The sequence below is a fragment of the Macrotis lagotis genome, chromosome 1 (genome assembly GCF_037893015.1).
Source record: "Macrotis lagotis isolate mMagLag1 chromosome 1, bilby.v1.9.chrom.fasta, whole genome shotgun sequence".
Taxonomy (NCBI): Eukaryota; Metazoa; Chordata; class Mammalia; order Peramelemorphia; family Peramelidae; genus Macrotis; species Macrotis lagotis.
In genome coordinates, this window is record NC_133658.1 from 709,738,457 (window position 1) to 709,763,031 (window position 24,575).

General features: G+C 35.2%; 1 protein-coding gene across 5 annotated transcripts in view; it reads left to right on the plus strand.

Annotated features, from left to right (window-relative positions):
• Positions 1 to 2,317: 2,317 nt before the first annotated feature.
• Positions 2,318 to 24,575, plus strand: part of CYTIP (cytohesin 1 interacting protein) — a 91,880-nt gene continuing 69,622 nt past the window's right edge. For 2 of the 5 annotated variants that reach the window (XM_074215946.1, XM_074215950.1), the window contains exons 1-2: positions 2,318 to 2,406; positions 4,879 to 4,984. Coding sequence is in view for 1 of the 5 variants with exons in the window: in XM_074215950.1 (XP_074072051.1) it covers positions 4,982 to 4,984 (3 nt within the window). In the remaining 4 variants the exon portion in view is untranslated. The other 3 variants (XM_074215948.1, XM_074215947.1, XM_074215949.1) reach the window with 3 other exon arrangements.

Consider the following 24,575-nt stretch of genomic DNA (forward strand, 5'->3'; position numbering starts at 1 on the left):
AAAATAAATTTATTCCCCTGTCTTTGTCTAAAGATATTGAATTAGACAGCAATTTTATTTATAGGATATTGTATTATTATAGGACTAAAGATGAGCTAGTGTAAAGGATTATCTTTAGAGAAATATATGATCAGAAAAGAAGATAGTCTGGGCACATAATGAGAGCACGAGACAGCTGATGGACTAGTCACAATATTTTATTCATTACCTATATGATGTCAGGGTATTATAGCATTTGGGTGTTTTCCCCTCCAGTTAATTTAAGGGAGGAGATGAGATGGATAATAGCTGAGAGTTTAACAGAATGGGCAGTATAAATGGATTGCAATCTTCATTTTTGGAGGGCATACTCACATCAGTGAGATCATAGAGCCAATGGATTGTTGAAGAGAAACAAAGGGGGTCACAGGAAGACACAGAAATGATATTTGCTATTTCAGTGAATGTGTACTTATTTATATAAAACAATTTATTGATACATTTCCATTTATAATGTGCTGTTATCAAAATATTGGTCCAAATTCTTACTCCCGTTCCAACTTATAAGCATAAGGGAGATGAAATTTAGTTCATACTCTTATAGAACAAGTACCTGGGCTTGATTTTTTTTCTGAAGAATTTATTATATTTTTTTTATATTTCAGGCATTTCCAGACTATCCTCATTCCATGAGACTTCTCTGGGTAAAAAAGGAAGACAATTAGGCTAATAATATAGGCCCTAACTGAAAATGCATACAATATTCCACATGTATGAGACCCACACCTCTGTAAAATATTTTTTAAAATTAATAGAAATCCATTTTCTCTCCTATCCATTGGGGAGAAAGTAAAGAAAGTAAGACATATGCATAGTTAAGTAAACCAAATTCTTTTAGTGGATGAATACAAAAATATATATGTCTCATATTCTCTGTCCTCTTTCCCTGATATCTCTGGCACTCTCTGTCATGGATAGCATGTTTAATTATTGGTCTTCTGAAATCAAGTATGGACATTGTACTGATCACAGTTCTTACAGCTTTCAAAGCTGATTATTTTTTACAGTTATATGAATTAAGTTCATTTCATTTTTGGTTTGTAAAAGTCTTTAAAACTGTCCATTTTTATAATATTGATGTTAAGGTATAAATTATTCTTCTGATTCTGCTCCTAGAAGTCTTCCCATGTGTTCCATCATATTCACATACTATGACTTAGGCTATCATTCCTCAACTGAAGGGTATCCCTTTAGCTTCTAGTTTCTTGCCACCACAAAAAAAGATTTGCCATAAGTATTTTAGTACATATAGAATATTTTCTTTGATATTTCTTGAATATAGGTCTAGCAGTTAATACAACTGGAAAACATTCTAGAAAATTATTTGAAATTATACACGACATATTACCAAACAGTGAATGCCCTTTGACTCATGATATTATGGGCTTGAATACCAGTTCTCCTACTTGCTGTCTGTGCAATGTTGGGCAACTTCTTTCTGATGCTCTTCATTTCTTCATCTGTGAAATGTGTGAATTCAGAGAGATGATCTGTAATATCTCTTCTGATTCTAAATCCTAGGATTTTATGAATGAGAAATTGTTCAAGTTCACATGTACTAGTTATAGGTAACCCAAAATAGTATGGGGGGCAGTTTTATACTCCAAACATTTTCTTTTAGAATTTAATAGCCTAATAACCAATATCACATTTCAAGCAAAGAATATATCCTCAAAGCATGTACTTGTTTTATATAAAACAATTTATTGATATGTTTCCACTTATAATGTGCTGTTATCAAAATATTGGTCCAAATTCTTACTCCCTCTACAGCTTATAAGTATAAGGGAGATAAACTTTAGTCCATATTGTCATAGAACAAGTACTTGGGTTTGATTTTTCTTTCTGAAGAATTTATTGATTTTTTTTTTTTTGTTTTTGTATTTCAGACATTTCCAGACTATCCTCATTCCCTGAGAATTCTCTGGTAACAAAGGAAGACAATTGGGCTAATATTATAGGTATCATTGAAGATTAGTAGCTGGAGCCCTAGATTGTAAAGCAAAGTGTACTCATTGAACTTTAATGTATATCTGGCATTGTGTAATTGAACTCTGGCAAATAAATTCAGACATTTAGCTTGTCTATCTTAAGGTCTGGAACAAGGAAATAATATTTACTCCTTCCTTCACTTAAGCATGTGGATGTCTTAATGAGTTAATGTTTTTCAAAGCACTTTTAAGTACTTGGAAGAGAAATTATATTATGGTTGGCACTAGGTCATGTTTGAAGTGGCACATGAAATGACCCTCCCTCTGCTGCCCTGGCTGTCCCCTCCCCTCAGCCTCACTAGGAGCCTGAGATCTTCCTGCTGCACCTATCGCCATTGTGACTTTCCCTAAACCTTGGTCAAAGTGTCCCAGAGAGGTAAGAGCTAAGGAAGTTGGGGAATGAGCTTGTGGTCCAGGCTCCTCAATGTTATGAAATTGGAAATTGCTCCAAGGATTAGGAGGAGAGAGGGACTGAAGCACCAACTGAAGGGGTCAGAGGGGGAGTGGAAGGGCACTAGAAAAGACTAGTCTCGTCCAGAATGGATCAAGGTGAGGAGAGAGTAGCACCTAGGCAGCAAGGAGAAAATAGGTAAGGTAACCATTTTCCAAATCATGTAGGATCCTTTTGGTGTGACTAGCAACTGTAAGCTCCTAATACTGGGAGCACCTGAAAGACAAGCAGGATTTACTTTACAAGTATGGAGATTTCAGCTTTTTTGCCATTCCCACACCCATACAATTTTGAATCCTGGTTGGCAAGAACTGAAGGAGTCTGCCATACAAATACTGTCACGGTCAGTATCTCTTATGGTATGCTTGCCTCATATAATAAGCAGCTGCTGTATTTAAGGAAGTAGCCAGTAAGTTGCCCAGGAGTGATCTGATTACTAATTCTTTTTATTATTAAGAGCAGACTTCCTCCCTGAGCAAAAATGTAGGGGCTGGAGGAGAAAGGGTCGCCTATCATTTTCAACTTTCCAAACGGAGCATTCTCAAAACCTCAATTAAGTAGGACTTTTCACATGTCAGAAGATTTTTCATATTAGATATCATCTTAATGGCAAAATCCTTGACTTGTGGAAGTTCTGAAATGGCTTTCTTTCCAAACTACACCACACAGATTCATTTTTTTTAAGTGTGTGTGTGTGTGTAGGAATTTTTCATTAGATTATACTGACTGAAAGTCTGGTCCTTTTAAAAAGGACAGAAATTGTCTCTCAGGAGTTTCTAGTGAATGATATACTGAAGGAAAAAAAACCAACTAGGTGATTCAGTGGAGAGGGTACTAGATCTGGAATCAGAAAGCCCTTAGTTTAAATTCTGCTAATTGTATGATTCAAGAGAGAAAGTAAATTATTATATTTTATTAGTTTTCCAATTATATACAATAGTATTTTCTACCTATCATTTTTGTAAGATTTTGATTTTTACAATCCCCCCCCACAGAAGGCCACCTAATAGTCTTTACATTGTTTCCATGCTATACATTGTTTGAAATTGAATGTGTTGAGAGAGAAATCATATCCTTAAGGAGAAAATAAAATATTAGAGATAGTAAAATTATAATGTACATAAGACAATTTTCTTTAAAATTGAAGGTAATAGACTTTGGTCTTTGTTTAAACTCCACAGTTCTTTCTCTGGATACAGGTGCTCTAAAATTGCTTATTATTGCATTGATGGAATGAGCAGGTTCATTAAGATTGATCATCAACCCCATGTTGCTGTTAGGGTGTACAATGTTCTTCTGCTCCTGCTCATCTCACTCAGCAGCAATTCATGCAAGTTTTTCCAGGCTTCTATGAATTCCCATCCCTTCTGGTTTCTAATAGAACAAGTGTTCCATAATGTAACATATACCACAATTTGTTCAGCCATTCCCCAGTTGATTGACATTCACTCAGTTTACAATTCTTTGCTGCCTCAAACAGAACTGCTATGAATATTTTTGTACAAATGATGTTTTTACCCTTTTCAAGGTATAGACCCAATAGTGGTATTGTTGGATCAAAGGGTATGCACATTTTTAATTGCCCTTGGGTCATAATTCCAGATTGTGAGCAAGTAAATTCTCATCTATAGACTGGGAATAATAATAGCATCTAGCTTACAAATTTGTGGTGAAGATCAAATGAAATATTTATAAAATATAAATCTTAAATCTCTATATAAATACTAACTGTTGCTAATATTATTATTATTGTTATTACTGTTATTATAATAACAGACCAAATAAAAGTTAATTGATCTTTCTTAAAGAAAACAGTTCTTTGGTTACTGAGGTTTTAATTAGTTTGTACATACAGCTATAGTATTTAACATGTTAAAACATGCAGAATAGAATTTATTTGACATTATCTACTAAATAGGAAATGGGCCTCAGACTCTAAAAATAAGAAAAATGACTGATGAAAAGTATCTTACAATGACTTGGCTTTTTATCAACCCTTAGGTGAGAATGTATGATGTAAAGTGTATGTTTTGTGGGAAGTGGTCCTCAAAGCAGACTTTTTTCCGTGGGAACAAAACATTTTCTTGTTAGCAGGCCTTGGATAGAAACTTATTTCTTCCTTCCTGGTAGATATGACAAGATGGAACTGTTTTCGTTTTTCCAGTTAGTTAATACTTAGATTTCTCAGTAGCCCCTACCAACTTTCCCCTCGCCCTTCCCATTAGGTCTTTGGGGTGCTGTCCAACTTTTCCCAAAAGGACAGGTTTTCTACTCAGGGGAAATGAGCACCAGGGAGCCAAGATGTCTTGATTCAGGAAAGAGAAAATGGTTGGATTTAATTTTTGGATGAGGTTGTGTTTCTTTTCCAGTTTTTTTTTCAAGTATCTTATTTCACAGCAGGTGATGTGATTGCACACTCATCCAGAGCTGAGAGAAAGCCTGGGATGTTGTCTTGGACACGTTGAGGAAACCCTTTCTTGAGTTTGCCAGGACCAGTTCTATGGTATGTGAAAATTATTGCTCATAGAAAGGGTGGGCTGATTTTCATAACAATATTATTTTCTTTGGTTTATGTACATTTGATGGAATCAGAATTTATTCATATTTATGTCTCTCTATATGTATATAGATCTTTATAGATGAGTAAATTGGCATTTGTACATGTTTATAGCTCATCTGTCTATCTATCTTTAAATAGATAAGATCATTAATCTGAGGGGTGTTCAATTATTTTCAATTATTTCAATTATTATTCAATTATTTAAATAAGAGTTCTGCCTTCTAGTATAGATACAAACAGAGACTGGATCTGGGATTATTGTCATAGGGAAGTCTTTCTATCAATGCAGATTAACAACTTCCCCAAATCTCAGAGCCTTAGAGAGGTTGCCAACAACACTGTGGTAAAATGACTTACTCAGGGTCACATATATATGTCAGTATATATGAGACTTGAACTGACATTTTCCTGATTCTAAATTCAGTTTTCTATCCCCTAGACCAGGCTGTCACCTTTTAAATCATATGCTAACTTTTTCTACCATACCAGTGCCTCATGAGTATTTAATGAATGGTGGTGGTGTTACTATCATGACTAAGAATGCAAAGATCATACATCAGAATTATCTTAGCTGTATCTGCCAGAAATGTTATAACTATAGGCTTGTGAGATTGCTGTAGGAACAGTCAGAAGGAAACTAGGGAACATGATAAAAATCAACTGCAAAGTAATACCAAGAAGTTATAGAGAAATTCAAGTTATTCTTCTGAGTGATAGATCTTTGTGATATATAATCCATCAGACTGAAAAGTGCAGTCTGAAAAGAGTGGATCCTGTCCTCCTAAAACACTGCCCCCACTCTTGTCATTATGAGTTCTCTCTATTTTTATTATTCATTAAATGCGTTCACAAGAAAAGGAAGATAGAATTAAGTTTGGCAACTTATGCAACTGATCGAATGTAGCCAACTTTCAGATTTCCACCACAATGGTACACCATGGTAGCAGAGCATCAACCAGTCATTTTTGGAAATAAATGTCTACAGTCACCTTGGGACTTGCTATTTCCTAAGTTCCCTTCAGCCAAAGAAGACAAATAAGTTTCCTCACCTGTAATTTGAAGAGGTTGGACTCCAGCCCTTCTAGCTCTACATCCTTTTAGCCTAAGTACGTTAGTACTTAGGCAGCTAGGTGGCACAAAGGATAGATTGCTGGGCTTGGAATCAGGGAGATTCATTCTCATGAGTTCAAATCCTGCCTCAGGTACTTATTAGCTGTGTGACTCTGGGCAAGTCCCCTAAGCTTGTTTGCCTTGGTTTCCTCTTCTATAAAATGAGCTGGAAAAGGAAAGGGCAAGCCACTCCAATATTTCTATGAAGAAAAACCCAAATGGGGATCAGGAAGACTCAGACCTGAAATAACACAACAAAGCTAGCTCTTGTATACTGCCAGGCTAAATGCTTCTAGTCTGCATGCAGATATTTTATTTTTGTGATTTCATTAGTAAAGGAAGCACCTAGGGAGGAAACTATACTTTCCCAAAGCATGTCATTTGTTGCCTTTATCAACCCTTAGGTGAGAATGTATGATGTAAAGTGTATGTTTTGTGGGAAGTGGTCCTCAAAGCAGACTTTTTTCCGTGGGAACAAAACATTTTCTTGTTAGCAGGCCTTAGAAACTTATTTCTTCCTTCCTGGTAGATATGACAAGATAGAACAGTTTTAGTTTTTCCAGTTAGTTAATACTTAGATTTCTTAGTAGTCCCTACCAACTTTCCCCTACATGAAGGCAACTGAGAAGTTAATTGACTTATCCAGGGTCATACAGATAATATGTATCTGGGGCAGACCTTGAACTCACATCTTCCTGATTCTGAGGATAGGCAGGCTCTCCAACTTGTCACATTATGCTGACTTTCATGGAAATGATATTAGATAGAAACTATGTGTTGTTTAAGAAGAACATTCCAATGAGGGAGGAATCATCATTTTTTGGTCAGTTTTAAAATATGCCATATCTATTTTGATTGTAGAGTCATGAGAAATGCCTCAAACCCTAGAAGCTGCTTTACTTCCTGACACCAATAAGTTATTTCTATGGTGTTATTAAGATGACATAACAGTCATTAGGGCTTGAGCAGATCAAAGAAATCACATCAGGGTATAGGCTTTGTAAAGCAGACTTGGGCCAAGATGATCAGTGTTAGGAAAAATAGATCCATATGCACATAGACAAATATTCAAGGAGACAATTCAGAAGTGTGAGAAGGGTCAAAGAAACCGGAAGGATCTGGGATTGAGTAAGTTTGTGGGCATACTAACAATAGGAAGTTTTTTTAATTTTAGAAAGCTTTTATTTATTTTGAGTTTTACAATTTTCCCCCAATCTCGCTTCCCTCCCCCCCCAAAACCCCACAGAAGGCAGTTTGCTAGTCTTTATATCATTCCCATAGTATGGATTGATTTAAGTTGAATGTATTGAGAGAGAAATCATATCCTTAAGGAAGAAACATAACATGGAGAAATTAAAAAGAACAGAGGTGAGATACTCAATGATTTACAAACATAATCCCAGGACATGAAAATCACTTTCTTAAGAATAGAGAAAGTCTTGTGTGTCCAGAGAATTAGGATGGAAGGATGGGTACAGTCAGAAACCAATGGGAACCAAGATGCCAAAGAAAAAGGGCAGAGTAACTAGAGTTCCTCACTATACGCCACATGGAAAGAATCACAAAGTCAGGAGCGATGACAGAGACTGGGAGCAGCTCAGGATGAGAAATCCCTCTGGAACAGCTCACGCTGTTGGCAGCACCCTTCTGTACATTACTGGAGCCGGCAACTGAAAAATGAAGAAACCAAATGCTCCTTTCTCCATCCAAAGGGAGAACTCTTATTTCTGGAAAGGTTGAACTAATCTGGGTAGAGATAAGACTTTTGATTTCAGTGGTTTGGAAATTCTTAGGTAAGGAAGCCAACTCCACCAGTGCAACTCAGCACCTTCTCTGTAATTTATCATCCGAGAGGGTTGTCTTGAACTCCTAGAGATTAAGAAACCACACAGCCAGTATAGGTCTTCTTAGATTTGAGAGCCACTGTCACTTGAAGTGGAAACAGAGAAAACATTCTTTTGTGGTGGAAGACCAGGACACTATGGAGTGTTTGATGGAATTAAGGTATTTCAGAATTGTTCTTGTTGGGGATCCAATTCAAATTATTTTATGTTGAAAAAAAATCAACTACCATTAGCTTCAAAATAGTTTACCTTGTTCTTCCATGTTCTTGATGACTGGGGACCTACTCTACCAGAGCTGCTCCAGTCATCCTTCCCTATTTCCCTGTCATCTTTGTTTTCCCACCATCTTGTTCTCACATATGTTCTATTCACACCTTTCCTTACCACACTTTTCATTTGTGGAATCATAATCAAGTCAATAATATTATTTATATTAGTCAATATATTTCTCTCTGGATCTATTACCCATCACTGCCATTTTCCAAACCATAATATCTCTCTCTGGATATCACTCTCCATTAAATTTGTTTTCTCTAATTAGAATGCAAGCCTCTTAAGGGCAGGAATTGTCTTTGGTTTTGTGTTTATGCTCCCAGACACAGGACTTGACACATGGAATGAACTAACAAGTGTTTTTCATTTAATAAACACAAGATAATTTTGCACCTGAGTTTTAGAGATAACTGACTTCTCCCACTCATGTACTTTCTAACTATGGCAAATATGCGTATTTCCCCTCCGCCTATATCTTTTAATACTTTCCTCTATGTCTTGTACCCTGAGTTCTGGCCTGGACCTGGTCAAAGAAGACATGTGGGACCCTAATACATCAGTTCTTGGACTTAGAACTGAATGTATAAGTAGAGATTGAATTGATCACATAGATTAGTATTTTAGAACTGGAATGAAAATTAGGGTCATTTATTCCAATGACTATTTTATAGAAAAGTAATTTAAGATCGAAAGGTTAAGTGATGTGCGCAAGGTACCAAGATTCTGAGACAGGCCTTTTTACTATCTTTTTTCACTTTTTACTTTTTACTATCTTGCTATATCTATGAAGCATATTGTAAAGGGGATTCTTAGTAGAGTGAGGGGTCCCTGACAACTTGTGCCCCTTGTTCCCATACCCCTGACCCTGGATGCCTAGATTTTCTATATCATCTACCCTGGATGATATAGAAATATTTTTCATTAACTGGATAATTGCAACATGTAGTCACTTACCCTTCCATGTTTCAGTTCATTTTCTCTTCAGCTTGTTCTATATCATCTGTCTACTACTATTACTTTTTCTATTTGAAGGCCAATATCCTGAACTTGCCATCTTTTCTTTTTCAATCCTTTCTTTGACCTTACTCATATCATATCTGTCCCAACCCCAGATTGATCTTTACTGGTCATAAGCAAACTTTCCAGATCCAGGTTTTCAAAAAAAACCATCTCTGATAGTACAGATATCTGTGCAGTCTACCTTAGGGGTGTGAAGATAAAAATTAACAAATAGTTTTCTAAAAAAAAGTAGATGCATGGCAAATTTTTAAATTTAATTCACATTACTAAAATTTTCTTTATCATTTCCTTAAGTTTAGTCAACAAAACAATGAATCAAGATTTGATTTATTGTGTTTGCTGATTTAAAAAGGGAAAAGTTCATGATGAATATTTTGCAATTGACCTATTAAACCATTGAGCGCACCCATGTTTAAACTTCCCCAGTTTTCCACCTGCCTCTAGAGTTCAAGTTGATCTTCCAGTTTTAGCCTTTTGAACTTAAATCCTAAACCCCAAATCTAGTTGATGTAGCCCAATTGAACAAAAATAAAAGAGATTTAATTTTAAAATTATAGAAAGGAAAATAGGTTGTTTTTTGACAGGTAATTTATTTTCTATTTCCTTGAAATGCTGTTCTCATGCTAATCTATTTTTCTCATGAGATACATGTAGAAGGATATATGTCACTTAGAGGGAAATAAATCCAAGGCCTTATTCTCTTCACTTCCTCTCAGTCTCAGATGGGACTGTCTTGATTTCTCCTTTAATCTCAGGTGTGAGATGATAGTGTTAGATCCTTATAGTGTAATGCCACAGAAGTGAAACATGTACAAGGTCATTAATCACCCTGTTGTTTATTATTTGGCTATTTTTCTCCACCAGAGCCAAGGAGATGATACATAGAAATTCATAGTCCTCCACAATCACCCTTTTTCATCTTTTATTTCCACCTTTTTTTCCCCTTATGGCAACCCTAGCTGTCACCCCAAGAGCCAAGTTTCAAAATGCAAATCATGCCCTGCCAACTTGCAAGAACATCTTGTAGCTTGCTTCAGTTCAGCCCTTGGTGGCAGTTGTTTTCTGGTGGTATAATGATTTATTTGGCTGTTGCTTTGCAAATACAAAAGTCTCGTGCAGAACTGGAAAAAGAATGAACTATATAAGAAGTGGAAATGGGTAAAATTAAGTCCCTCTGGGCCAACTGAGCCAATTCTAGAAGAATGTGGATTAAAAGAGGGAAATTTTCTAAATAAATAGAGCTATCACAAATAGACTGTCCAAAAGATAGTGGGTTCCTCTTCACTTAAGTTCATCAAGGAAAGTTTCATGAGTAACTACTTGTTTTCATATTATAGAAAAGATTCTTTGCCGTGTATGTGTTGGAAGGAAGGAAGCCCTCGTGGTTCCTTCCAGTGCAGTGATCTTGTAATGCTGCAGCAAACTCCTATCCTTGTCTACCTTATTTAAGTCTTTCCTGAATTATCTCCTAAGCCCCAGTGCTCCTTGCCTCTGCCCACCTCCCCCCACCCCCACATTCTTATTTGCAGGATCATTAGGTGAAAGTAATTGGTAACAGTTTCTAGTAGCTGTTTCAAAGCTTTTGATAAAGTTTTTAATGGATGAAGACAGTAAGATAGTAGGGGTTGGCAAAGGGGGCCAACTGAAATACACATTGATGGGTTTCTCCACCAATCTGTTATTTGAGTGTCTTGATTTGAAAGTATACTGTCATTCCAGGGTTCAGGGTTAACAGTATAGTTCATAACACATTTAGATGAACACTGACCTGGCTCTAACAGAATTTGGACAAAAGAAATGCCTTTGTGGTTAATGCATTCACCTCTCTTCATTTAGAAAATATTTGCTGAGCATCTACTGTTTGCAGGGCACTATGTTTGGCATTGCGTAAGATATCAAGATGAATTTGACTCCATCTCTGAGCATAATGGACTTGATATTCTTTTAATATTTATTATCAAAATAATCATAAATAAACACAATTTAAAACACAAAGAACTAAAAAGAAAATTATTCATGAAAACATGTGATCTATTAAAAACATTTTAAAAAGCAGGTATTAAATTTAACAATCTTTTGTTCTTTGGGGATCTTTTCAACTTTTTTCTTCTGTAAATTATATGTTTTGTTGTAGTCTTTTCTTTCTTTCTTTCTCTTTTTCTTTATCTTTTTTTGCAATCACTCTCTTCCCTCCCTGAGCCAACTGAAATTATCCCTTATAACAAATAAATGTAGTCAGAGTTTACATTCCCATAGTTGAAATTAGACATATACATATAGAACTATTATTCAAAGTATGATAGGTGTACAAATCAAGTGCAGTGATTAGATAGTAAGTCCTATAATTTTTGCCTGTTTCCTATTAAATAGTAAGCATTTAAATATTGCTTCAAGGAGAAAACTGGGTCAGAAGAAAGGCCAAATATCTTGTCCAAGATCACAAAATTAGAAATGTCTAAGACAGGATTTGAACTCAGTTCTTGCTGCTCCAAGTTCCGCATTTTCTCTTCTGTGTCAGCTAGATGCTGTAAAGAAAGGTGATGAACTTCAACTCAGAGATCCTACTACAGAACTTATGACTTAAAAAAGTAAAAAACAGAAGAATATGTTCCATGTATACTAAATTATTCATTGCAATTCTTTTTTTTGGATAATAAATAAAACTACCATAAGCTAGAAAAAAGTGGGTATCTATTTGGTAAAATTTGAATAAATTACAATTAATAACTATAATGGGTTACAATTAGTATGGTGAAGTAAAAATACAAAAGCAATTCAGAGAAATATAAGAAGACAATTGAAAACAGCACCAAAGATGTAAAAGTTAAGATGAATTGTAATGATCATCCTTGGTCATGGACAAAATAATCTCCTTTATCTTAGTAGAGAAGTGAAACACTACTTCTGTGAAGTTTAAAGTGCTGAAAGGAGAGATCACTTGATTGGTTAATTTTGCTTAATTTTTTTCAAGATGGAGATAGATCTGAATGCAATGCAAAAGAGAAGTCATTTTTTGTTTTTTAAAGAAAATGGAAAAAAGATAATGATGGTATCTTTGAAATTTGGTGTTCTACTTCTCAATGTCCCTTATCTCTCATAAGCTAGAGATGATTTGGGGGCAAATGAAAGTTAGAGAAATTACATGACTAACCCAAATTTACACAAGTAGGAAGTAAGACAGTCAGTATTTGATTCTACGGGCTCAGAATTCAAGGGGAATCTAGTTACTGCAGGGGATAGAGTGCTGGGCCTGGGGTTAGGATGATTCATATTTCTGATTTCAAATGCAACCTCAGGCACTTACTAACTGTATGACCATGGGCAAGTCATTTAACCCTGTTCCTCAGTTTCCTCATCTGTAAAAATGAACTGGAGAAAGAAATGGCAAGACACTCCAGTTTCTTTACCAAGATAATCCAAAATAGACTCCATTCCCAAAGGGGGTGGAAAAGAGTTGTATACTTCTCAACAACAACAATAGCTGCTGAATCCAAACAAATTCTCCTGTTAAGAAAGAAGCCATATGGATATCTAACCAGTATCTTGGAGCATAAGTCATTAAACCAGGCCTTCATTAACTGTAGGATTAACTTTCTTAAAGTCTCGTCTAACCTTTGCTCTTTAATGGATGGTAAACCCAGATATTAGCAACTTGAAAGGATCTTTGGGAATCATCCAGTTCAACCTCCTCATTTTACACATGAAGAAATTCAGACCCAAAAAGATGGTGTGGTTTGTCCAAGGTCACAATGTTTTTAAGTGACAGAGGTCCAAATTTAAGACTTCTTTCAAAACATTGTGCAGCTTGATCTGAATCGTTTGCCTTGGTGTTTCAACCATCCCTTTCCCTATACCCCCCCACTCTGTTATTATCATTAAAAGTGTATCTGGAACACAGATAATAGATAAAAGTGGATATTTATACTACATGCTAACTAAACTTACTAAACTCAATGACAATTTACTTGTAAAATGGTAAGTGAGGAAAAATTGAAGGCATTTTATATTTAAAAGGGGTGGGTAGAGTGAAGGAAAGTTGTCACTTCTGTTTTGAATGTTGCTTTGTTGCCTTGTAAGAATCTTCAGGGCAGTCTTGGAGTGTTGTACCTGAAGTCAGGAAAATCTAAATCCATTCTCAGATACTTGCTAGCATTGTGATCCTGGGCAAAGACATTTAACCCGTGCCTCAATTTCCTCTTCTGTAAAATAGAAATGTTAATAATGTCTACCTCACAAGGTTGTCATGTAGATAAAATGAAATAATATTTGAAAAGTGCTTGCTTTGTACTTTGTAAATATTAGTTATTACTGTTATTCTACTATAAGTAGTTCCCAAACCATAAAATCATTCTGATTTCACCTGTCTTAGAAGTCTCCTAACAGCCTACACAGGGTTACTCACTGTTACCCAAAGATAGTATTCTTTTGTTCCATAAAACCTGTCCTCAGAATATTACAATGTTATTTCTAGGTAATGTTATCTTCTGAGAATACTACAAAGTTAATTAAAGACTTTCATTCTACCTTAAAAAAATGGTAGTTATAATGAGCAAGAGTTTGGAGGGTGTCCATTCCTCCACCATGCAATTACTATCATCTTTTAGTCTTCTCTATAACACACTCATGAGATATCCTTATGTAGAATTTAGATATACCTGTTATTGGATGTTTTGCAATTATTTGGAAGGCTGATGCTTGATACACTGTAATAGAGATATCTTTTGCAAACAGTGTTGGGCAGGACCAAAAATATCTAGGAAAATTAGAAAAAAAGGAGATAGCAAATTTGTTTGTAAAATATCCCAAATTTACATGATAACCACTTGAGTCAAGAGAAGAAAGAAAAAAAAAGGACAAATTGTTTTTGGGAGCTGAAATAAAATATAGCTTGTCACTAAGAGCCTTGGGAAAGCTAAACCAAACAGGAAAAAACCGAGAGAACCCTGAGTCATAGAGGAACTAACTACTCATTACTCATTAGGCTTTAGCAAGTAGCTACATGATGACATAATCACGAAATCTACTAATTTAATATAGAGATAAAGTGACTATCTGCTAAGTAGATACTAAAAGTGTGACCTCCTCAGATAATTCGTAGAAATTTTCCTTGCTCTGCTTCCAATATGCATCTCTTTTTCTTTGGTCAGCCTACTTATTTACCTACCAAATTATCTACTATGTAGTAACCTACCATTTTACCTACCTAATCCAACTTGCCATTGGAAAACTATTCTCTGGAATTAATGAGAAGACTGATGTTGTTTTGGTTGACATCAATATATGCTTGTTACTTAATGTATACACACCAATATGTTGCAAATATTAAAATTCACAGAAAATTGCCAATCATTTTGGAGACAGACAAGTCAAATGTCCACTGAACTTTGAGTAAGGAAAAGATGATGAAGTAAACTGTACAGTTTTTAAATTTAGGTTTATTTTTTTATGTCTCTCAAGGAAAATAAAAGTAAAATTTGCATTTGAAAAAGGTGACAAATAATTGCAATCAAAATTATTCATCTTCCTCCCTTTTAACTTCCTAATCCCCTGTAGTACAAATACACTTGCAAAAAAGGATTTTGGTTTGGGTTATTAGGGTTTTTTAAGGCAGACAGACAGAGACAGAAATATAGACAGACAGATAATAGTGTTTTCTTTTAGATACACAACCATACAGACAAACAGACTGACAGACAGACAGACAGACAGAAAGACACAACAAACTATATCCTAGGCACTAGGGACACAAGTAAACAAGAATGCTCTACTTTTAAGAAACTTACTTTTGAATAGGGTAAACCAAAGATTACTGGAAAAGATGAGGGAAAGCAAAAAAAAAAAAAAATAAAGGAAGAGCCTGTAGAGAGTTCCAAAGAAAGTCAGTTTTTATCCCCTTTTTTCCTTTCTTTATGGTGGAAATTAGAATATCTTAAATTTCAGTACTCTTCCAGACTGTCATCTTTGTTTCTCTTTACTTTTCTCCCTTCACAATCTTGACCCTATAATTAATCTATTTGGTCTCACACTGTCATTTATTCTCAAATCTTTCTCCCTTGCTGTGTTAGAACTATAACATTTTGTTCATACTTTTATATTGTCTCTGTCAATATGTCTTTCATATTCTGTTTGATTAAGGTCCTTGAGGATAGAAAGAAACTATATCTTTCCTTCATTTCATTTTTTCCTTGCTTCATTCCTTCCTTCCTCCCTCCCTTCCTTCTTCCTTTCATTTTTTTCTTTCTTATTTCTCAGTTGGACCCTCATTTCTGCATGACAATTCCTTTCTTTTTCCCTGATTTATTTTCTCACACTGCCCTCTTTCCTCAAACAATCCTATTGCTTTCTCTCAACCAAAAACTGAGGACCTCTGCGATGAGCTTTCCTATTCCCCCTACTTTTGAAGTCAGGAAGAACCAAATTCAGATTGAGACTCAGACACTAGCTGTGTCTCAACCTCTATTTTAACCTGGGCCAATCTTAGAAGTGTCAATGAACACATTAGTAAGAACATAGTAAGTGCTTACTAAGGATTTCCTTCCCTCCCTTTCTCCTCTCCTCCTTCCCTCTTTTCCTTGCTTCCCTTCTTCTTTCTCTTTTTTTAGGTTCAACCTATGAAGAAGAATTCCCTGTTCTTCTTGACAAGGACTTCTGTACTTGTTGCCTTGATCCTATCTCCTCATCTTCTCTCTCATCTTATGTTCTCTTTATGATGTCTACAAATTATCTCTATATTTCTCCTATCCTTAAAAAATAAAAAAAAACCCTGCATTTGATTCTGTCATTCCCTCAAACTTTTAACCTATTTCTTTCACTTTTTTTTCTGCCCAGGTTCTAAGAAATACCAATTATCAGCTTCATGCTGACTTCACCAACAAACCACTTCTCTAACCATTATAATTTGTATTCTGTAATCCCTGTGCTGAAACTTTTCTCTGAAAGGTCAACAAAGATATTTACTAACTGAGCAAGGATGTGATAATCTTTTCCTTGTCCTCACCCTTCTTTGACTAATCTTTATCTATTAATGTTGTTGACTTCTCTTTTCTCTAGAATATTCTTTTCTCTCTTGGCATCTGTGATGAAATTAGGTGAAAAGCATTGTGCAAGACACTGGGGTAAACAACAAGATTATTAAAATAAGACCTCAAATTCCTAACTTATCAATAGCCCTACTTCAGTTTGCTTCTGAGACAGTGTTTATTTAATGGGAAAAAATTAAACTTCTATTTTCACTAATTTTGTTTCCTTTATAATCTTTGTATTTTTTATAAAACTTTATTTTTACAAGAAGTTATCATCTTCTATTTCCACTATCCCTGAACCAACTGAATAATTTAAAAAAGAAAAAAGGAAACCCTTGTGACACAAAATAGTTAAGGAAAACTACTTCTTTGAATCAGTCTTAGAAGTGTATATGGTTAGGAGTCTAGAGTGTGGGTGTGGTATAGAAAGATTCTTACCCTGTCCAAACTGAACTGGAAGCTTAGACTTGGCTCCCTATGATCCAAAAGGTTTGTAAAGTTATCAGATTATGAGTCAATTAATTTATTGATTTTGCTTCACTCTAGGGAAGAGTTAGTAAATATCAAGTAAATAAGTAAATATTAAGTGTCTGGTTAGATTTGAACTCAGTTCATCCTGACTCCAGGGTCAGTGCTCTATTCACTATGTCACCTAGTTGTAGGGCAGAGTTTCTTAACCTGGGGTCTGCAAATGGATTTCATAGCATCCATTTTTTTTAGATTTGATAGTTCTATTTTCATATAATTGATTTCCTTTGAAATTGTATGTCTTTTACTTTATGCATTTAAAAACATTATTCAGAGGATGGGTCCATAGGTTCCATCGGATTGCCAAACACAGAAAAAGTTAAGAACTCCTGGCCTATATTCTTAGTCTAGAACTTAGTTTTAAGTAAAGCTGTCCTGGAACAAACTCAGAGCTCTCAAAACCATGAAGAACAGCCTAATGTATAGGATAAGGAATAGAAGCTGGTCTAATAACCTCACCAGATCCTGATGGTTAGCCACCTATTTTCTTTGACATATTATTTGTCAGACTCCTGTGAGAGAATCTTATGTCAGTTTTTTTTTCTTTCAAACTCTTTAGAATAATATTAGAGTTAAAACTAGGATCTATCTATTTTTAAAGAATAATTTATTTTTCTATCATCTAGTAATCCCCTACCTTCATGGGTATCCTGCCCATTGCAGGATTGATTAAGAATCAGAGGATCTGGGCCTGAAAATTAGATTTGCTACTTACTACCTACATAACTCTGAGCAAGTCATTTCTCTGCTCTAGGCCTCAGTCTCCCCATCTGTAGAATAAGCAGATTGGCCAGAATGTCCTCCAAAGTCCCTTCCAGATCTAAGTCTATGGTCTTATGATTATTCTTAATTATTTGGGATTTTCTTTATTTGGTTCACTTGGACTTGGATGGAGGCCACAAATTATAAACTTCTGTTTCTATGGATTAGTTGTAGAACTGAGGACACCTGATATTTCTTCTGTCCACATTTGTGCCAACAAGAACAAACTGGTATGTAAGCCAGACTTAACATTAAACAGTAGCTCATTAAAATGCTTATGAAAAAAGTCTTAAAATCTGGTACATTTGATGTGGAAAGCTGCTTGTAGTGATTTGCTACTCAAAAACTTCATTCTTTTAAATTAATGCTCATAATTAGTTCTCTCTGTGCCGTTTATTGGTATTTTGTGTATTCTGTTTTCAATTTTGTATAGCCTGAAATTTTTCCATCAGTACCATCAGATGCTGTAATTTAAAAAAAATGCTATTCATAATGTGCCTGCTTCTCAGGCTTCTCCACACTTTTTTCTTGTTTCTTCATGTGGCAAATGCAGAGATGAGATATGTATGATGGAGAGGAGAATAAGATGTCTCAACTATCTCTTCCTCCCCCCCTCACTCTCAAATGACAATATAGCAATGTTTTTTCCATTCCTTTGATGATAAGAATCGTTTTTGGTGAATTCTCTCTCTCTCTCTCTCTCTCTCTCTCTCTCTCTCTCTCCATATATATATATGTATGTATATATATGTATGTATGTATATATATGTATGTATGTATGTATATATATGTATATATATATATATATATATATATATAAAATGTAAACCCCCCAGACAAAATGTTGACTGACAAACAAAGTTACCACATCCCCCCAAGATTAACAATGAGTCAAAGGCAATCTATTTAGTTGGGCAGGAACTGACCCTCACAAATTGATAAAGATAAGTTGATAGTGCCTTCCAAACTCCTAGGTCAGGTGTCAAACTCAAATAGAAATGGGGATCTATATAAGAATCCTTATGGGCCACATTAATAAAACCACATATTAACATTATCAGTGTTTTATTGTATTTTTATTTATTTTGTTAAATATTTCTCAATTATATTTTAATCTGGTTCAGGTTACCCTGAGGAGTATGTTGTCCCTCCTAGGGCTGTGGATTTGATGCTAATGCCCTAGATGTTCATTCTTCTAATCATGGGACAGAAGTAAAACTGAATCTCCTTCATGTTCATCTGAGAGATTAAAGTGACATTGCCCTTTGCTCAGATTCTCAAAGTTGCCAGGTCTAGGAAAAAAAGTTTTCAATAGTCTGTCAATAAGCCTTTATTAACTTCCTATTATATTTTAGACATCAGACTAAGCCTTAAAGAAAGGCCAAAAAATCCCCTAAAAACCAGTTCCTGTTCTTAAGGACGTCATATAACGTAACAGGTTGTGATATGATACAATGCAAACAAGATATATTGGTCTAAATTAAAGATAACCAACAGAGGGAAGGCACTAGTGTTAAAGAGGAACAGGAAAAGCAGCTGCCAAAAATAATTCACTGTGCTTGTCTTCAGTAAGACTTCCCTTAAAGCTCTCTGGATAGATAGTTTTCTGTTCCACATTCTGAGACAAAGGCTCAACAATCTTTCCTGATAAATTGCTCTAAAAGGATCAGAGATTTAGAATCTGAAGGAACTTTAGGAGGCTCTCATTTTACAACTAAGTAAGTAGAGGCATAAAAACCTTCCAACAGTGACACTGGCCTGTTTTTCACCTTAGAAATCACCATTGACAAATCAGGCCTTGATTTACTTACTGCTTTGTTGATTGTCCAGACTTTGTAAAGTATTAATAATGCAGATAAAATTTAAAAGGGTTTCTTTTTTTTTCTTGGATCCTGGTTGTTAAACATTAACTAGCATACTTCTGTATTGCTCTAGGCATTCATTTATTTTTCTTGGATTCTGGTTGATAAACATTAACCCGCACACTTCTGCACTGTGCTATAAATATCACAGGCTCATACAGCACAGGCTGCAGTAGAGGTCTTAGGAAATGGAGGCTTTGCTAGGCCTGGTGACTTTAGGCTAATAATCATCATAATAATAACTGGCATTTCTATAGTGCTTTTAACTCAGGAGGAGTTTAAGAACTACTGGCTAAATCATCTCTAAGCTCTCAGATTTCAGCTCTGTATCAAAACTGACTAAAATTTTAATCTTAAAAAAATTTAATTTCAAATAACTTGTGAAGAAATGCCAGCATTCCCATCAATGCTGTTTTTCTTAGGATGCTTTCCAAGTAACTGTGGAATAATTTTTAAAAGAATAAAATGTTTTCTTGCTTTCTTATTATTAAGTATTAAATTCTATTAGATAGATGATAGATTAGATTTCTAGAAATTGAGGGAAGCATGGAACTAATCAAAGTTCTTTGTGATTATTTTATTGCCAAGCTGGTAGAGGGGCTCCTCCATATTCATCCCCTGGCTGATGGCTGGGTGGCAGGCAGTAGGCAGCAGGATTGAATGCTAAATTAATTGATGTGTCAAACTCCCAAAGTCTTGGTGATCTGATCTGTAAAATGCTGAAGAGAGTAGAAAAGGAAATATATTCAAGCAATTAATTTAAAATCCCAAAGCAGCAGTAAAGTGTTATTTTTTACTGAGACATATGAAGTGGGGTTAGATGACTGAAACTGTCAATAGCATCAACAAATGAATTTAAATTAATTGATATTTTAGTGAATGCCCATATGTATGTTTTATGGAGCACAGAACCTTGGGGGCACAACTTAAAAAAGGATTACTTATAAGATTAGAAGATTGAATATATGAGGAAAGGTTAAAAGACTAGAAATAGATGAGAGAAATGATCAAATTCTTCCTAGACCTTGGTGGTGGTCTCATATATTGTCATCTATCACAAAGAGGACAAAGGCAGAAAGCCTTTGTACGTTTTGAAATAGTCATATTAGTACTTTGTGGTTTTAGTAAACCTGGAAACAAAGCAATTACAAACAAAGTGGATACCCATTAATTGGCATTAGAAAAGCTGAACTTATTGAAGCATAGTTTCAAAAATATATAATCCTAATGTGAGAAATTATTAACAGAGGAATACAGGAAAAAAAACAACCATGAGAAGACATATGACTGATGATGCTGAGCAAATTAAACAAAACCAGTAGAATAAATTACACAGTGACTAAAATAAAATATATGAAAACAACACTGAATGGCAGCTGAGTTTAGATCCATTATATCATCAGTTCTGGTCCTGTAGTACTAAGTGATGTCAAAGAGGAGAAAGACAGGTGTTTAAATTTTATTAATTGTTAGATGTAATCATTTTTCCAGTCAGCTTAATAAGATGTTTCTCTTCTTTACATGGAAGAAATAGCAGCAATATTTTTAAAAAGACAAATGGGGCGGCTAGGTAGCGCAGTGGATAAAGCACTGGCCCTGGAGTCAGGAGTACCTGAGTTCAAATCTGATCGCAGACAGTTAATAATTACCTAGCTGTGTGACCTTGGGCAAGCCACTTAACCCCATTTTCCTTGCAAAAACCTAAAAAAAAGACAAACAAAAATGTAAATAGTTTTGGTTTTGGGTTTTTTTTCCTGGAGAAAAAAAGGAGTGATCTAAAGCTGATAATCAAGTGCATAATTGCTTATTGTGGAAGAAAGAGAATTGAAGTGTCAGTTGGAAGATCTGGTTTCAGATTCTAGCTATGCTACTATCTATGTTTTTATGCAAATCAATGTATTTAGAAGTTTCTTCAACAAGTGGTGGTGGTGAAGAAGTATTCATTAATAGTAAAAATAATTAGCATTTTTATAGCACTTTCATGTTTCCAAGACCCCCTTCCCTATAAAAATGGATTCCCTGGGTGATGGCTATGAAGGGTGAGAATAATGATAGTAACTCTAATCTTTTCCTTCATTATGTATTTTCTCCCTTTCAACTAACTAATTAATTAGATGGTATATTATTCATATTTTACAGTGTCCATATAGAGATCCAGAGAGGTAAAGTGGCATGCTCAGGGTCACCTCCTTGGAAGCATTACTACTCTTGAGATTATCAGGTTCAGTGACTGGGGATGTCTCCATTCAGGTCTCAGGGATAGCAGTTGAGGTGCTGATGGTAGTTTGGCTGATTTGTACATGCTGCTGCGGGTCTCTCTCTTGCTGTGCCTTGATACTTCAGCCAGGCTGTCTTTCTTTCCCTATATATGTGTGTGGCAGCTAGGTGACAATCAATGGAGAATGGCAGCTTGCTAGCTTATTGTTAATTTTCATTGTGAGCATGTACTCCTCAAAAATCAGCAGGCACTACAAATTAGGAATTGATTTGTTGTTTTGCTGAATTTTTAAAATTAAGAAGGTGTTAATGATGCAGATTAATCTTAAAAGTGCATGGATATTTGTTTTGTTGGGGTTTTTTTTTGAGCCCCATGTTGTTAAACATTCACCAAACATGCTCCTGAGTTATTCTATAAACATTACTTGGGCAGAAACGCAGTGGAACTATAGATTGATGATGATGATGTCTGATATTATATTTCACTTCAAAGTTTCCAAATAGTTTATATTAATTATCTCATTTGAGCATTATCATACATCTGGGATAACTAGAGTTTTCTCCAAAAGAATTGCTTCCCTAGATGAGGGTTATTGGGGCTAGGCTGGAAGAAGAGGGAAGAAAACATGAGCCAAACACTGTGGTCAGCATGGTGTTATCTCATTTGATTCTTACAACAAGTGTTATCTCATTTGATGCTCCAAAGACCCCTGGAAGGTAGGTGCTATTGTTTATCTTCATTTTTCCATTTGAGGTAGACAAAGCTTAAGTGACTTGTCCAAGGTCACACAGCTAGTAAGTGTCTGAGGGCAGACTTGGAATCATCTTTGTGACTCCAGATCAGTGCTCTGTCCACTGCATTGTCTAGCTCTCCAGAAGAAGAACTTGTGACCTGGCAGGGAAGGTGGAGACCAATATTCCCAAAGCTCCTGGCCCAGTCCTGTCTATTGGTGGCAGCTGGTCACCAGTTATTGAAGGTGGTGATGAGCTCCCTCTCCATAATGGGTTTCAAGAAGGTCTGGTGGTTTTGGGGACACTGCTAATTCCCAAGGTTCTTAGTGTTCAGGGCTCTTATATCAAGGTCTGAGGGTAGTGGGGCGTGAAGGGGAGCGTGAGGGTTTCACGTGCCTACCCTTGCTGCATCCCATCTCCCCCTTTCGGGCTTTAGTTGCCTCTGCTCGCTGCTTCCTTGCCCAGTGTGTGGCAGTTGGTTGACAGTTGGTGGAGATAGCTGGACCCTTCCCTATGAGAATTGGTTCCCTGGGTGATGGCTAGGAAGGGTGAGAATAATGATAGTAACTCCAATCTTTTCCTTCATTATTTGTAATATTGTCTTTGGTTTTAAACATTTATCATATTAATGAATGAATGAATGAAAACGATTAAAGCACCTATGTGTCAGATACTTTGCTAAGCACTGGGGAAACAAATCTAAGAAAAAAGGTTTATTTATTCTCTGGCCTCAAGAAACTTCTATTTCAATAGAGAGAAAAGAACACATGGAGGTGGTAGAAAAAATGGCATGGTGGGCTTAAGTTTTAAGAAGATCAAGTGTAAGGTCAACAACAAGAGCCCAGGTCCCAGGAATAGAAGTCAGATTTCCCAACAGCAACAGGAGGAGAAAGAGAAGTATGAAATTCAGTGGCATGTTATGGAGCTGACTGGGAAGTAAAATTATGTAGTGGAAATTCTTATATTTTGTTTAAAAATATAAATTACAGCTATATTTTAATTAGTCTTTTCTAAATCTATTCATATTATCTGTAGGTATGGATTCTGGGGTTGTTCCCCTTGTCATTTTTTTCATGTTATCAATAGAGAAAACTATATGGTAATAACTGAAAGTTTGTATGGCCATAGTGAAACTTAAAAAGTGAAATGGAGAAGAAAAGGAAAGAGGTGAGCTAGAGAGGAGAGTGGTGGCAATAAAGAAAAAATGACTAGTGACTTTACCTCACTTTACATGGGGAGATGGTACAGAATAACTGGAGAACACCCCATATATGTTCTCCCTTGCCAGAGAAGGTAGTGCTATTGGTGACTGCTAGAAACGGCTTGTGATTTTTAATACGTTTTAGGGAGTAATGATGGAATGAAAGGTTTTCCTTTTTTCCTTCCTGATATTAATAAAATCTTTGTAACATGTACTATGTCCTTTCAAATGGAGAGTTTGTCAGTATGTTGGGAAGAAAGAGAAAAATGTTTTCTAGTTTTTCTTGATGGTATACCTACTAGAATCAAGAGTAAGTAAATCATTCAAAATATACCTGGACTGTTTTACTATCTGATATAAGCTATGTATAAATAAATATGTATGAATATATACACATATATGTATATGTGCATATATAAATATATGTATATATTTATATACACACATTTTGGGCAGAAATTTTATAGTGGATATGAAAAAATTTCCATTTTCTAATTGTCAATATGTTTGAACAGTTTCCATTTGCTTAATAATATAATTTGAAATAAATGAATCTTGGCTTTTCATAATTCATATGCCTGTCTTTCTATTTTTCTTTGAGTTTTGTTAATAATATTAGACTATAATTTTTTCTTTTTTTCTTCCTTATCTTTTTCTCAGTTTGGAATGAAAATCCATGTGTTCCATAAATGAAGAATTGGGTAGCATATTCTTTTCTTTCACTAAACATAGAACCGACCTATGTAATATAGGGATTATTTGTTCTTTGAAGATTTATAAGATTTCACTTAAGAATTTGATTGTCCTGGTAATTTTTTCCCAGGGAAGTTCGCTATTATATTACATGATTTCATCATGTGAAATTGTTCTATTTAAGATAATCATTTACTGTTTTGTTTGTTTTAGTGTTTTATATATATTTATTTTAAATTCTCAAGTTTTAGCATAATAATAGCTTACATT